General features: G+C 41.9%; 1 protein-coding gene across 3 annotated transcripts in view; it reads right to left on the bottom strand.

Annotated features, from left to right (window-relative positions):
* The window catches only part of ALG5 (ALG5 dolichyl-phosphate beta-glucosyltransferase), a 31,550-nt gene that overhangs the window by 6,784 nt on the left and 9,299 nt on the right, over window positions 1-15,467 (bottom strand). For all 3 annotated transcript variants that reach the window (XM_068142675.1, XM_068142666.1, XM_068142683.1), the window contains 2 exons: window positions 15,087-15,146; window positions 10,789-10,940 (listed from right to left, as the gene is read on the bottom strand). In XM_068142675.1, the coding sequence (XP_067998776.1) occupies window positions 10,789-10,940; window positions 15,087-15,146 (212 nt within the window). The remainder of the gene's footprint in view (window positions 1-10,788; window positions 10,941-15,086; window positions 15,147-15,467) is intronic.

Raw genomic sequence — 15,467 nt, 5'->3', positions numbered from 1 at the left:
TGTTGCATTTGGTTGCCATGTGTGTAAAAGTGAACAGATCCTGAAATTAAAACAAAACAAAACAAACTACTCAAAGGTGAAAGGAGAATGACTTCTGTTGTACACTGCTGGGATAACTTTCTTCTTCCACTGTTCCCCACCACCTTTCAGTACACCTCATACACATACTACATCAGTTAATCAGGCAATACAGATTGTAGTGTATTCAATACACTGGTATTGTATTCAATACACTGGTAGTATTACACCTGTGCTGCAGATCACCAGATCCAGATGGCACATAAGAAGCATACGTTAGTTTCCACAGTCAGCATTTAAGTGTGAGTATGTTAGCTGGAGCCTACTCAAGAGAAGATCAAAGTAATACCAGTGAATGAGTTGGTGAGTGCAAGAATCACAGAATCACAGAATCAACCAGGTTGGAAAAGACCTTCAAGATCATCAAGTCCAACCTATTACAACAGATGCAAGGCATCTGTTTTGTCATGAAGCCATTTGTGACTAGTTAACATCTAACAGAACCATGTTAGGAATACTAGGGAATTATTCACACCATGTACTTCACCAGATTCTGCTGCAGAGAGTGAAAGTAGGTGCCTCTGGGGAGGTGGGGGAGACAGCTCAGAATACCTAAGTTTGGATCTAGCTCACTGAATTCAGATCCAACTCAAGTATCCAAAGTCAGAGACCCCCAAGCTTGTATAGTGTTAACAACTTCCCTATCTAACAGCGGCTTTGTTATGTGTTAATTGACACAAACATGAAGTATAAAATACAGAAAGTGAAAACTTCTCCATGTGGTTGTGTTTATGCTAAGGGGTATTTCTGGTTAAATTACAATTTAAGAAGATGCTGGCTAAAATTCAGTTGAGCACCAAGCTGGTAGGTGTCTAATTGAATTTAACCCCTTTAAACTGAATCTTTAAAATGCTTCAGCTGGTAAAATAGCTATCCTGCTGGCGGATGTGCTAGCTAGGCCACTCTCCATCATTTTCCTCCAGTCCTGGCTCACAGGTGAGGTCCCAGATGACTGGAAACTGGCCAACGTAGTCCCCATCCACAAGAAAGGTCAGATGGAGGAACCTGGAAACTACAGGCCGGTCAGCCTGACCTCAGTGCCAGGGAAAGTGATGGAGCAGATTATCCTGGCGGCAATAACTGCGCACCTGAAGGATGGCCAAGGGCTCAGGTCCAGCCAACACGGATTCAGGAAGGGCAGATCCTGCCTCTCCAATCTGATCTCTTTCTATGATCAGGTGACCCATCTGGTGGATGTGGGGAGGCCTGTGGATGTGGTCTACCTGGACTCAGTGCTGGGCCCTGTCCTCTTCAACATATTCATCGATGATCTGGATGAAGGGGTAGAGTCAGTCATCAGCAAGTTTGCAGATGACACAAAGTTGGGGGCAGATGTTAGTCAGTTAGAGGGTAGAAAGGCTCTGTAGAGGGACCTCGACCGACTGGACAGATGGGCAGAGTCCAACGGGATGTCATTCAACAAGTCCAAGTGCCGAGTGCTGCACTTTGGCTACGGCAATCCCATGCAGAGCTACAGGCTGGGGTCGGAGTGGCTGGAGAGCTCCCAAACAGAGAGGGACCTGGGGGTACTGATCGACAGCCACCTGAATATGAGCCAACAGTGTGCCCAGGTGGCCAGGAGGGCCAATAGCATTCTGGCCTGCATTAGGAATAGTGTGGCCAGCAGGAGCAGGGAGGTCATAGTGCCCCTGTACTCTGCTCTGGTTAGGCCGCACCTTGAGTACTGTGTCCAGTTCTGGGCCCCTCAGTTTAAGAAAGACATCGAAACACTTGAATGTGTCCAGAGAAGGGCAACAAGGCTGGTGAGAGGCCTTGAACACAAGCCCTATGAGGAGAGGCTGAGGGAGCTGGGATTGTTTAGCCTGGAGAAGAGGAGGCTCAGGGGTGACCTCATTGCCCTCTACAACTACCTGAAAGGTGGTTGTAGCCAGGAAGGGGTTGGCCTCTTCTCCCAGGCAACCAGCACCAGAACAAGGGGACACAGTCTCAAGCTGTGCCAGGGGAGGTTTAGGCTCGAGGTGAGGAGGAAGTTCTTCACCGAGCGAGTCATTCGGCATTGGAACGGGTTGTCCAGGGAGGTGGTTGAGTCATCGACCCTGGAGGAGTTCAAGGGGAGATTGGACGTGGCACTTGGTGCCATGGTCTAGTTATGGGGTCTGTGTTGATAGGTTGGACTCGATGATCCTCGAGGTCCTTTCCAACCTAAGCGATACTGTGATTATTCTGTATTTAAAGTTGCACTAGGATTTCTTTTTTTTTTTTTTTTCTATACTGGTCCAATATGAAATGTTTCAAATACCAAAATTAGGCCTTCAGTTGTACTGTTATAACTGGAATTTTGGACTTTTCTACATCTGTGATATGTCGTTCCAGCAAGTTCTTAATGGGCATTGAAAACTTTCAGTGGCCAAAGAGGTCTAAGAATGAAATAAGATTTCAAGAGTTAGTCTGCCAGTGCTGCTCTAGCTATAGTGGGGCTTTTGAAAGTTCACATCTGTCTGCCAGGAGGAGGATTTTTTACAAGATAAAACATATATAACAGATGCGATGCTCATAAAAGATACTACTTGTTGTGCACAAAACAGGGAAAAAACAAGTAATTGCACTGCTTGTGTTGGTCTATAACGCCAAAGGAGTGGAAAAAACCCAGCTGCTGGAGCAGTATGAATGCTTATTTTTCTGTAGTTTTTATACAGAGACTCACATTTAGAGCTCAGTGACAAACTGGAGACATAAGCATTCGTTTTTCATACCGAGTTTTTAAGTTTTAAGCATAAAATAGTGTGGCTTGTTCAGGGCACCAGGCAATCTCTAGAGACACAAATAATGACAACGGTTTGATTTAATCAGTGATCTCCTGAGTTGTGTTATATCACTACAAATGCCACACTTCTTACAAAAGTATGTCAAATAAAGAAGGACTAGAATTATGTTTTGAATCTTCCCTCATTCTATCAGTATTCCAGGCAGGACAGTAACGGCTGCTGTGTCTAATTCTCCTAGGTAAGGAAAGACATTTTCTGGCTAGAAGAAAATGTTTTGGTTTGGTGTTTTTTTAATCAGAAGAAATCAAGGACTAAATTTAGGATAGGAAAATTCTGCCAGTGAGGCCATCTAATTTCCCAGTTTCCTCCAGTGCACTAAAATTTAACATAAACAGTCATATCTCAGGTCAATTAAGACCGTAAATGCAGAACTAGAGCCTCTCTTGGAGTCTGAAAGTGAGCAATTCCAACTGTCCCTTATGTTTTCAAAATACTTCTTTTAATTTGCTTTTAAGTTTTAATTTAAAAAATGTGCTCCAACCATTTCTGAAAAATAGATCAGTGGTGTAATCAGATTCAGGACCCAAAACACAAAGCATATGCTGTCTGTTTAAAAAGGTTGCTCTCACTCTGAACTGATGTCAAAACTTTGCTGTTTAAAAAGTAAATTTCAAGCATGTTTGGTTTGTGTTTGTATATACACAGCCAGCTCACCAAAGGACAGCTAAACAAAGTAAGTCAACAGGAACACTCACAAAAAAGGCTAGTTTAGGATGTAAGCATTATTTCTGAGTATCAAATGTATAAACAGTTCTCAGCATCTATTAATTTTCACATGCTTTCTAAACTTTATGGTTAGATTAACAAGATGGTCTAGGAAATATCTTAGTCTCTCTTTAAAAAGTGTTACGTGAACCTTAACACCATAATAAACAGCCAGCAGTTTTCTTTGTATATTTCAGTTTGCTTTTAAGATTTCCTAAGTATAAGCATTGATAAATCAAATCCAGCACTGCAAGAAGAAACCTGTGGTACAAGTTTCCTAGCATTTTTTAATATTAGAGAGGTGACATTCAATTCAGTGTCAATGTCCAACCTCAGTGATACTGTGAACTGGAATCAAAAGAGCATGAAACAGATAAAAGTGAAGGTCTAAGCACTGAGTTTTTATTACAGCTGATATTAGGTTATTTCCTCATGATTAAACTAATATTGAAACTGTCAAAGATGCACATAAGATCATATAAAGGTCCTAATGCTCTTCTCTTTTTTTGCATAGGAAAGTTGAACACAGAAACACAGGAGTCCATTTTATTGGGGATGCCACTGAAACACTGAAAGCACATTTACCTTTGATGTCTCTGGTATGTATTTAAGTATGCAAGTTTACAAGTCTTTCAGCCTATCCAATTTTGCAGCAAGACAGCTATGTTGTTTACATTGACTTATCTATTAACAGTGTAAGATGCTCAGCTTCCTAACACTTGTGCTTTGAGCGAGGCATGTTATCAGCCTGAGGAGAGAGACAGAAATAAAACCTCTATTATTTCTTGAGAATCATAGAATCAACAGGGTTGGAAAAGACCTCAGAGATCATCAAGTCCAATCTATCACCCAACATCTCATGACTAACTAAACCATGGCTTCAAGTGCCACATCCAATCCCTTCTTGAACAACTCCAGGGACAGTGACTCCACCACCTTCCTGGGCAGCACATTGCAATGGCCAATTACTCTTTCTGTGAAGAACTTTCTCCTCACCTCAAGCCTAAACTTCGCCTGGTGCAGCTTAAGACTGTGTCCTCTTGTTCTGGTGCTGGTTACCTGGGAGAAGAGACCAACCCCCACCTGGCTACAATCTCCTTTCAGGTAGTTGTAGAGAACAATAAGGTCTCCCCTGAGCCTCCTCTTCTCCAGGATAAACAATCCCAGCTCCCTCAGCCTCTCCTTGTATGGCTTGTGCTCAAGGCCTCTCACCAGCCTTTTTGCCCTTCTCTGGACAGGTTCAAGGGTCTCAATATCCTTCTTAAATTGAGGAGCCCGGAACTGGACACAGTACTCAAGGTGTGGCCTAACCAGTGTGGAGTACAGGGGCACAATGACTTCCCTGCTCCTGCTGGCCACACTATTTCTGATGCAGGCCAGGATGCCATTGGTCTTCTTGGCCACCTGGGCACACTGCTGGCTCATGTTCAGGAAGCTGTCAAACAGCACTTCCAGGTCCCTTTCTGCCTGGCTGCTCTCCAGCCACTCTGACACCAACTTGTCGCGCTGCATGGGGTACTGCTTGTACTGCATGTACTGCTTTGCCTTTTGGAGCAGTATTGATAATAGCACTTCAGGGCAGTGTCCTGCTATTTGGTGGTAATTGCTCTCTTGCATGCAAAGACACTATTGGATTCCTTTATCCAGAGGGAAGAATTCCTGGGGCCTTCTGTCTACAGAAACAAGGAATGCTGCCTATACAGCCCAGAAAGTGAGAGGGCCTTTGACACAAAATTGTTCCAGTAGTTTTGCTTCTAAGCCACTAGTTTCAGGATTTACTGAATAGTTTATCCTTCTGATGCACTTCAGGCACCAGCAACCTGACACAGCGTTGCATGACACATGTAGTTACATGACGACATACTACTACACTTTGAGTCAGATTTACCCTGATGAATTTCAGTCGTCTACAGTAAAGATAGCTCTTCCTATACAAATTGTCTGAGTCACTTTATGGTTGAGGGCAAGAACATACATTTTTCAGCTGCACTTCATCTGGCATATTTTAGATCTTTTATTAGGATGAAATATATTATACCCTAAAATTGTCTCTTCTTCTGTTGTCTAAAAAGGGAGCCTAGATGACAAGTATATATGCAGTCTGGGTGTGATGAAGCAAATCATAGAATGGTTTGGGTTGGAGGGGACCTCCGAAGGTCATTTAGTCCAATCCCTCTGCAGTATGATAGGGCATCCTCAACCAGATCAGGTTGTCCAGAACCTTGTTGAGCCTCACCTTCAATACCTCCAGGGATGGGGCCTCAATCACCTCCCTGTCAACCTGTTACAGTGTTCCACTACCCCGATGGTAAAGAACTTGTTCCTAATATCCAATCTAAAGCTACTCTTCAATAGTTTGAAACAATGCCCCCATATCCTGTGTTTGTCCTGTCCACTGATTGTGTTTATAGTCTAATCAATTAACAGCTCAGGGTAGGAATTATTAGATAGCCATTTTTACAGCCATTTTATATTGATATCATGAGTAAAATATGTATTAATGTTTAGTCTAAATATTTCTGTCCTCACCTAAGAATTCACTTAACACCATAATACCTCAAAAAATCTGAGTCTGATGAAACTTGAGCAGGTAAGACAGATGAAGCTTCTGCAAGAACTGAATCATGTTCATTCTCTTCAATAGCTCACCACACACTCCAGTTCACAGTAGAGGAGGCCCTGACAGATTTAGAGACTACAGTGCTGTCCCTCAGATGGCTTTTATCCTATTAAAATGCTGCTTCTTTACTGAATATTCCCCAGCACTCTCCTCTATTAATACCAACATATCTGAGCACTGACTACACTGAACTGAATTTTTCTTTGAGTACCTAACATCTGCACTTCACTAATGGGGTTTCAAGATCCCAAAAGAACCAATTTCTTCAGTTGTCCAATAGCCCCCATGCAGTGATGCAGAGGTGGTAACAAACCCAGATTTCAGAGCCTTTCCTCCAGTATCAAGGCAGCAGTTTCTCTGCAACCCCCTGCTGATGGCCTTAGCATGAGTAAGTTGTTCTGTGACCTAGTTAGGGACTCACTATTGTTCCAAACCAGCAAAAATACAATACTGTCACTATTTCTTCCTTTTACATCTTTATTCCCATGATTTACAAACCCCACATGGCACAATGCCTGACCAGTTTACACACAAGCTATGCAATGGGGCTTTCTGGTCTAATGAACAGAAGACTGAGAGGGGATTTAATAAATGTTTATTAATATCTGAGGGCTGGGTGTTAAGGACGGGACAGGCTCTTTTCAGTTGCACCCTATGATAAGACAAGGGGCAATGGATATAAACTACAACACAGGAAGTGACACCTCAATGTGAGGAAGAACTTCTTTCCTGTGAGGGTCACAGAGCACTGGAACAAGCTCCCCCAGAGAGGTTGTAGAGTCTCCTTCTCTGGAGACTTTCAAGACCCATCTGGATGCATTCCTATGCGACCTGTGCTAGATTCTATGGTCTTGCTCTGGCAGAGGGGTTGGACTCAATGATGCCCGGAGATCCCTTCCAACCCCTAACATCCTGTGAGCCTGTGACATCAGAGGCCATGTTGCTTGTTCTTTTTTAATTGAGGAATTTCCATTATTGGGCTCTTTCAGAATCTTTCATTACCACATACAAAGGAATCCAAAGTATGGTTCTATGAGATTAATGTTGTATCACTTCCTACTGCAGTTATCCTAGCAGCCTGTACATCACATACACTTCACTTTTGACTACCATCTCCTTTAATAAACCTACTTTCCCCACTTTCTGCCCATCTCCCAGATCTTATGAATATTAACTGGGAAGGGGACAGTACTCTGTTTTGTGCAGTGAAGTGTTACCTTTCAGTTACACATACTGAATGGTTATCTATGAAGCTGATGATAAGCAACTTTTGAGTCCATACTGAAGCTTGTTCTTCAGCAGTAGAAATAATGAGTCTCTCTCTTCTGCTAGGGCTATAGTTGCCCACAAAACTTGCCAAAGTCTTCCACGTTGAAATCTGTACTCTTATGCCAGATTTTGTTGAAATGAGCTGGTAAGCATGAAAATAAAGGCAGGCAAGCACAGGGATTGCCTGATGGACAGGTGAGGATAAAAGCAGGTAATATAATGCCCGTTTTGGCAGAAAATCAAGCCAAATAAAAAACTCTGCTGTGTTGTTTTAGGCCATTTTGTGACTTGGAAGTATCTGAAGAGCTGTTTCCTGGAAGAATGTGAGTTATTCCTTTCTTAACTATGAAAACAAACATTTTTCACTGCTAACCAGTACATTTCATATAAATAGGAAAACACTTAGGGGATTAGTTTATGGATTACTGTAAATAAGAGACCAAAAATAGAAGACTAATGTTTTAGCAACACATATAAGCACCATGAATTAACACATCAAGACCTGAAGATCCGCTGTGCTTCCCATCAGCAATATAATTAGCACAAAGTAAGTTACCAATATCCCTTTTTTACTGTCATTTTTCCTGGATAATGGGGTACAGATGATAATGTACAACACAATTATATTTACTCTTTTGTTCCTTTGTTGCTAGAGACTGTGAGTACCTGGAGAAAGCTTGCTAAGATTTTGTTTTAATTAAAACCTGAACACTGTAAATAATATATCCACTCAGTAAGCACAACTTGTTTCAAAATCTTCCTTTTACAAAATAATAAGGCTGAAGATTGTGGTTTTACAGATTAAACTCATTATCCTTATTGCTTTCTTTCAGTAATTTTTTCCTGGAAACTCTTCATTTCAAGAATGAAGTTAAATAAAGGAACTTTGAAATGTGCACTTCTGGGTTACCCATACATGTTAAACCATGTGTTTAGAAAATTCTTGCACATGAAATTTACAGAGCAATCTAGAAAGTTTGGTTTGGAGGCAGCAGAAGAAATCTTGTTTCTGGTTCAGCTATAGCTTTCTGTAGGGTAATAAACAAACCACTCAGCCAGGAAAGTAATTTTGTGAACGCTGACTGCTCACAATTCCAGATTCAATTGCACAGAAGCTCCATGATATGAATCAGATTTGTACACACAAACACTATCTTTGCATCCTCATTCTGGAGGAGCCATATAGCTCAACTATCACTGCCAAAGCTCAGCCTAATTGGAATTGACTAGGACTGCAGGATTACACACATTTTTGTATGAGAACACTGCCCAGTAATTCTGCTCCTTGTCAGCAAGCAGTAGCTCATGAGAGATCTTTGATGAAGACAAAAGATTTGATTATACTTAATTAAGCCTAGGGACTATCACCATCCTTTTCAGCAAAAATTGTAGTGTAGGAAATTTACAGAAATTATGGTATTTGTGTGGAAAAAGGGTTTCAGTGCCACACCAACAGTTATGGCTGCATTGCACTCATAAGGGAACTGTTGTAGCTAACCTATAATGAAAGAGTTCTAAACTAATTCAAACACCATGCATAATTTTCTCCTCTCTTGTAGTTCTCCCATGAGATATTCTAGCAAGAAAATAAACTAAGAGTAAGCATGTCCTTTCACTTGGAGCCCTCAGCAAGTACAAACATCAGATATGTATTTTAGGTAAAATGTTTTGGTTAAGCAGCACTGAAGATTTAACAGCATCCCTCAGGAGTTTACATGTTTACATCTTTGTTGGGGACACGAATAACAAGAAGGAACATGCTGGGGACATGAACATTGTGCCTGCCAAGGACACCAAGCTGTGTCATGGAGTTGACACGCTGGAGGGAAGAGATGCTGTCCAGAGGGATCTCAACAGGCTTGAGAGGCTGTAGAAATCTCATGGAGTTCAACAAGGCCAAGTGTAAAGTCTTGCTGTTGAATTGGAGCAGTTCCAAATATAAATGCAGACTGAGTCATTGATGAGTGGATTGAGAGCAGCCCTGTGGAGGACTTAGAGGTGTTGGTGGATGAAAAACCAGACATGAACCAGCAATGTTTGCTCCCAGCCCAGAAGGCCAACCTTATTCTACATCAAAAGAAGCTTGACCAGTGGTTGAGAGAGGTGATTCGCCTCCTCTACTCTCCTCTGATGAGACCTGGAGTTGTGCAGCCATTTCTGGGGCCTCCAGAGTGAGAAAGACATGAACCTGCTTGAGCAGGAAGGCTGCAAAGATGATTAGGGGACTGGAGGACTTCCCTATGAGGACAAGCTGAAAGAGCTGGGGTTGTTAAGCCTGGAGAAAAGGCTTCAGGAAAACCTCATAGTAGCCTTCCAATACTTAAAGGGACCCTACAGGAAATATGGGGACAGTCTATTTATCAGGGAGTGTAGCAATAGGACAAAAGAAGATAGTTTAAACTGAAAGAGAGCAGATTAAAACATGAAGAGATTCTTTACTGTGAGGGTGATGTGACACTGGAACAGGTTGCCTAGAGAAGTTGTGGATACCCCCTCCCTGGAAGTGTTCAAAGCCAGCTTGCATGGGGTTTTGAGCAACCTGGTCTAGTGGAAGGTGCCCCTGCCCACAGCAGTGGGGGTGTTAGAACCAGATGATCTTTAAGGTCCCTTCCAGCCCACAGTATTCTATGATTCTATAATTAGTAACTCTTAACTTTCCTTATTGAAATAAGAGCTTCGCTCCATTTCTTACTCTGCTCGCATGGCTCATATGTGTAAAAGGAAAGAAGACTCTCACAAATAGGGAGTGGATTACAACACAATCAAAAATTGTTTGTATGGGATTCCTTCTAGAGGTGAAGAGAGAAGAGTTCCTAGGAGTTTGTTTTTATTTGCTCCTGTAACCAATTACCCATTGCTCTCACAAGGTAAACTCAAAATATCCTACTTCTACACAACTCTACACCACATGCCAAAGTAAAACGGACTTGCAAGAAGCCCATTGTTTGCACTCAAAATCATAGCAATGTAGTCTCAACATCTTTCTTGCAGTTTATGTTGCATGCTCTTTTAAAATTAAAACTTAGTAAGCCTATCTGTTCCCCTTCTCTCTATCATCATGAATAGAAAGAATAAAATTAAGTATTCAACTGTTTCCTAAAGTGCATCTTAATGAAAGAAAAATGGAATTCCTAGCAAATACCAGGGTTTTGGAATAAGAAGAAAGCTAAATTGGCAAGCAACTAGTACTGTAATTGGTTAAATTTGACAGCTAGGATTTCCACACAGACATCACACACTTCCTAGTAGCTGCAGTACTGAAATTACTTTTTCAAAATCATGTTCAGCTAGGAAGAAACCACCAACAAATAAAGGAAAAAAGAAAATTACCAGCGTTCTATATGAAGAGTAGAGAAGGTCCTCAAGGCTGCTTCTCTGGTTAAAAGCTTAAATCCACACTGCGTGTCCCTGATCTCTTTGACACAGAGAAACCACACAAGGAAGTGGAATCCATACATAAGAAGAGTTCTAAAGTAAGAGCGCTGTGGACAAAAAGCAACATGTCAGATGGTTTTATTTAAGTGATTATCAAAGTGAACAGAGCTGGCTCACAAGACAATAATCCTGTTTCATGATCACTTTCAAAGTTTGTAAACTCCTTTTGTTTTGCACTAGAATAAAATCAGAACTTTTTGATTCTTAACAGTGAAGCAGAACTACAGCTGCAAAGGAAAGACTTGCCAGCACACAGTTAGGATACTGGCCTATCGCAAGTCCAAGGCTTTTTTCTGCTTTCCCTAAAGCAGAGCAGCTTTTCCTTCTGGTTAGTGCCTTATTAAACAGAACAGGAACCTGCAACTGGATGTCAGTTAACAAATGGGACACCCATGGTTATCTTCCACACAGTTTTCTGGGAAAACTTGCACTTGCAGCCCGCAAAGCCAATCAGATCCTGGGCTGCATCAGGAGAAGTGTGGCCAGCAGGTCGAGGGAGGTGATCCTCCCCATCTACTCAGCCCTGGTGGGACCCCACCTGGAGTACTGCCTCCAGTTCTGGAGCCCCTATTACAAGAGGGATATGGAGGTGCTGGAACGTGTCCAGAGAAGGGCCACAAGGATGATCAGAGGGCTGGAGCACCTCTCCTGTGAGGACAGACTGAAGGAGTTGGGGCTGTTCAGTCTGCAGAAGAGAAGGCTCCAAGGTGACCTAATTGTGGCCTTCCAGTATCTGAAGGGGGCCTACAGGAAGGCTGGGGAAGGACTTCTCAGGATCTCAGGTAGTGACAGGACTAGGGGGAATGGAATGAAGCTAGAGGTGGGGAGATTCAGGCTGGAGGTGAGGAGGAGGTTCTTCACCATGAGAGTGGTGAAACCCTGGAATGTGTTGTCCAGGGAGGTGGTCGAGGCCCCATCCCTGGGGGTGTTTAAGAGCAGGCTGGATGAGGCTCTGTCCAGCCTGATCTAGTGTAGGGTGTCCCTGCCCATGGCAGGGGGGTTGGAACTAGATGATCCTTGTGGTCCCTTCCAACCCTGAATGAAACTATGAAACTATGAAATCCCCAGGAAAAGAAGGGTGAAGGGAAAAGGAGGTGGCATGGTACATGCTCTACTCCACTGGACACTTACAATTTTTTTTTTCTCTCTCTAGTCCTCTTGTTTTCCTAAAAATTGTGTGAACAGGTTCAACAGATTCAAAAATTGCCAGGACAAACAATGGAGAATAAGCCAGCAGGGCTGCACAAAGATTTCTTTCCTTAAGAATACACATTATAACTTTAAAATGTTCCAGCTGCTGCTTTGATACAAGAATGGAGAAGAAAAACAAGAAAGAAAACAAAAGATTTATATTATAAAAAATCTCCAAACAGGAGCATATCTTGCTGTCTGCCACCCATTTCTTTCATTTGGGACTGCACGATTTCCAGAGCTTGCATGCACTGTGTTAAGGCACTTAAGGCAATTCAATTAGAGAATGCACCTTTTGGCAGTATGATGGACCAATTGAAAAGAGGACTAAAGAAGCAGCTGCTGTGCAAGACAGTATTTAATTTTATATTTCCAGCAATATTACATAGTCACTTCTTTTGTGCTGCTGCTTGCAAAAATGTATTTTATGGCCCTTCGTAAATGTTCTGCCAGCTTACTCTTTGACTGCATTTTTGTTCTTGATATAATAAGCATACAGGTTAAGATTGTCCAATGAATCCAGAGGCTGGACTCTGGGTTTGCAGATGTCTCTCCTAGTCTTTTTTCAAGACAGCTCCTGAACAAATAGAACTCTGATTCAAAACCAGTTTCTCACTGCTGGTCTTAAGCTCAATTTAGGTGATTATATCTAAGACTGCAAGCCAAATTGCAGGCAAAATCTTTAGGAGCCAACAATTTACCTGGTAAGGATCTCCAGGTGATAAGAGATCTTCAAATGTAATGATTTCAAACCTCACTTGGAAAATTATAAGATGTTCAGCTTATTATGTAATAGCCTTTGGCTTAAGAAAATTGAAACACAACTTGTGCCTCTTAGGAAAGTGCTCTAACCCTAAGTTAAGGGCAGATCTTGTGTGGGTTCTACAGCTTTTTTGGATTCTTTGGCTCTCTTCATGAAGGTGAACCACTGTGTGACTAAGAACACAAGGCTACCAGTCCCAAAGGGACTGAGAGGATGCATGACTGTCGGCTGATGAAACTGTCCACTTGCTTCAAAAAAAGGAGTTCCTGCGTTATGTCTGTCACTCCCAGGACTCTTTATACACGTCATAAAAAGGATTCATTAAAGTACATTAACAATTATTGAGGAAGAACAGAATTCCCAGTGTCTTGAGACTGAATTATAGCACGACATTCTGGTCATATGGCTCATTCTACTGTTTTAGATACCATTAGGTGAAGGGAGAAATCTCAGCTTCTCAAAGACTGTCCTGCATTTTGTTGCTTCTTTTTTTAATATCTGCTGCACTACCTGACAGTCTCTTCCCAATCTGGTAGAGGCAGGCTTTCCTTTCCAGTCTGGGGACAGAGGGTTGGTTGAAATAGGCTCTATCTCAAATAACCACTACCTAACCAGTTGCTGATTCATCAAAAAGTCAGAAGTATGGGAAGAAAGAGGGAGCAAAGGATGAACACATCCTAAACATTGTGCTTTTGTATTAAAAGATATAGCCCTGCTCCAATTCTCTCCTCCTTGCAGCAAGACCTTCAAAGATGACAAAACAATGTGAATGCACTGAAGAAAGTTTATCTGCATTTAGTACTACACAATGGGCTCAGATTTATCAGCTACATGGTCTCCGTGTAGTAACAACATTTCCAGGACACACTTGCTGAACAGCTGAAAAATAACTGCAAATGGTGTATTTTGTACTGCAAGCAAGCAAGTAGCATGTCAAAGATTTCTGATAGTGAAGAAACTTTCATATATTCATTTTTAGTTTTGGTCAGGATGCTAATATATACACAGCAGCATTTACAAGAAGGCTTATTGCTCTCTACAACTACCTGAAGGGAGGTTGTAGACAGGTAGAGGTTGGTCTCTTCTCCCAGGCAACCAGCACCAGAACAAGAGGACACAGTCTCAAGCTGCGCCAGGGGAGGTTTAGGCTGGAGGTTAGGAAGAAATTCTACACAGAGGGAGTGATTGCCCATTGGAATGGGCTGCTCGGGAAGGTGGTGGAGTCACCATCATTGGAGGTGTTTAGGAGGAGGCTTGATAGGGTGCTGGGTTGCAAGGTTTAGTTGATTAGGTGGGTTGGATAACAGGTTGGACACGATGATCTTGAAGGTCTCTTCCAACCTGGTCTATTCTATTCTATTCTCTTTTCATTGACCCACTCTAAGACTACCTGATAAACTAGAAGAGAAAAATTACGTATCTCCTATGGGCTGAACATGCCTAATGTAACAACTTTTGAACTTTTGTAACTGTTTTAGCAGTTGCGTATATACTTCAGAATCATCTCAACTTTTAAACACCAGTATAAACAAAGCTTACTCTTGAGAACATTCAACATGATGAGCACATCCAATGATGCTGAAAAAATTAGCCCAGCAACGCGTCTGTTGCAATACAAGTTCCATGCCTGTGCTTTGTCAACTACTGTCTGCCAAGACATCAGAAAAACAGATGCGAGATAAGACTGTGCGCCTATGCATCACTGTTTATTCCACAAGAGCCACACACAGAACAGCACTGTCTGTGGTCAAAACTCAGAAATTTTACTAGGAATAACAGAGAAAAATTACAGTGCTTTCTCATGAGTTGAGATACTCTTCCAACATCTTGCTGCCTATCATCCCTAACTCGTTTTAAACAGGTTTCAAGATCTGCAGATCAACCTGTTGCACTGGAAGGGTATCAGTGAAAAGGAACTAATCAGTTACCTTCCACTCCAGCACTATTACTGGCTAGTTGCAACCAGTTCTCTGTCAGGGATCAGAAGCTCTGCTTGCAAGATGCTCTCAACTAGGAAAATCAAATGCATATATTGGAACACTAACTGACACCAGTTTGAAATCTGGAACACATCCCTTGCATGTGATGGAGCACACACTACATTCAGGACACCCATTTCCTATTTTTTAGCTTCCTTTTTTCCCCACAAATACCGGTTATTGAATCCCACAATCTGCAGAGTGGATTTAAGCAATGGAAGTATTTGACTATTAGTACACAGCAGGAAAGGGAAACAAACCTTTGCTATTGAGTCTTTCTCCAGATGAGCTCTAGAACCACAGGAAATAGCCATCTGGTTCTGCAAAGGAATACAGACCAAAGAATTATTATTTAAACTAATATTTCCTGAATCAGTGAAATCTTGTGCTAAGAACTGCATAATGAAAAACTTCAATGCGTTATACTTTCCTGTTTCCTCTAACTGCATTTTTTTTTCTACTGGATTATTGAGGCTAAAATCAGTCTTTTCTACAATTAACAGAGAGTCTAAACTTTAATACATTTTGCAGATGTGTAATTGAAATTTGCTGTAATTTATCAGGTCTAGTTTAGCTTACAGTACTCCTCTGAGGTACACACAGCAAATGTGTTAAACAGCACAGATGAGTGCTCTGTGCTC

The sequence above is a fragment of the Melanerpes formicivorus genome, unplaced genomic scaffold, assembly GCF_026170545.1.
Source record: "Melanerpes formicivorus ecotype bairdi unplaced genomic scaffold, bMelFor1.0.p_v2 SCAF_1, whole genome shotgun sequence".
NCBI lineage: Eukaryota > Metazoa > Chordata > Aves > Piciformes > Picidae > Melanerpes > Melanerpes formicivorus.
Note: the sequence above shows the minus strand (reverse complement) of the source record. Positions and strands in the feature narration are given on the sequence as shown.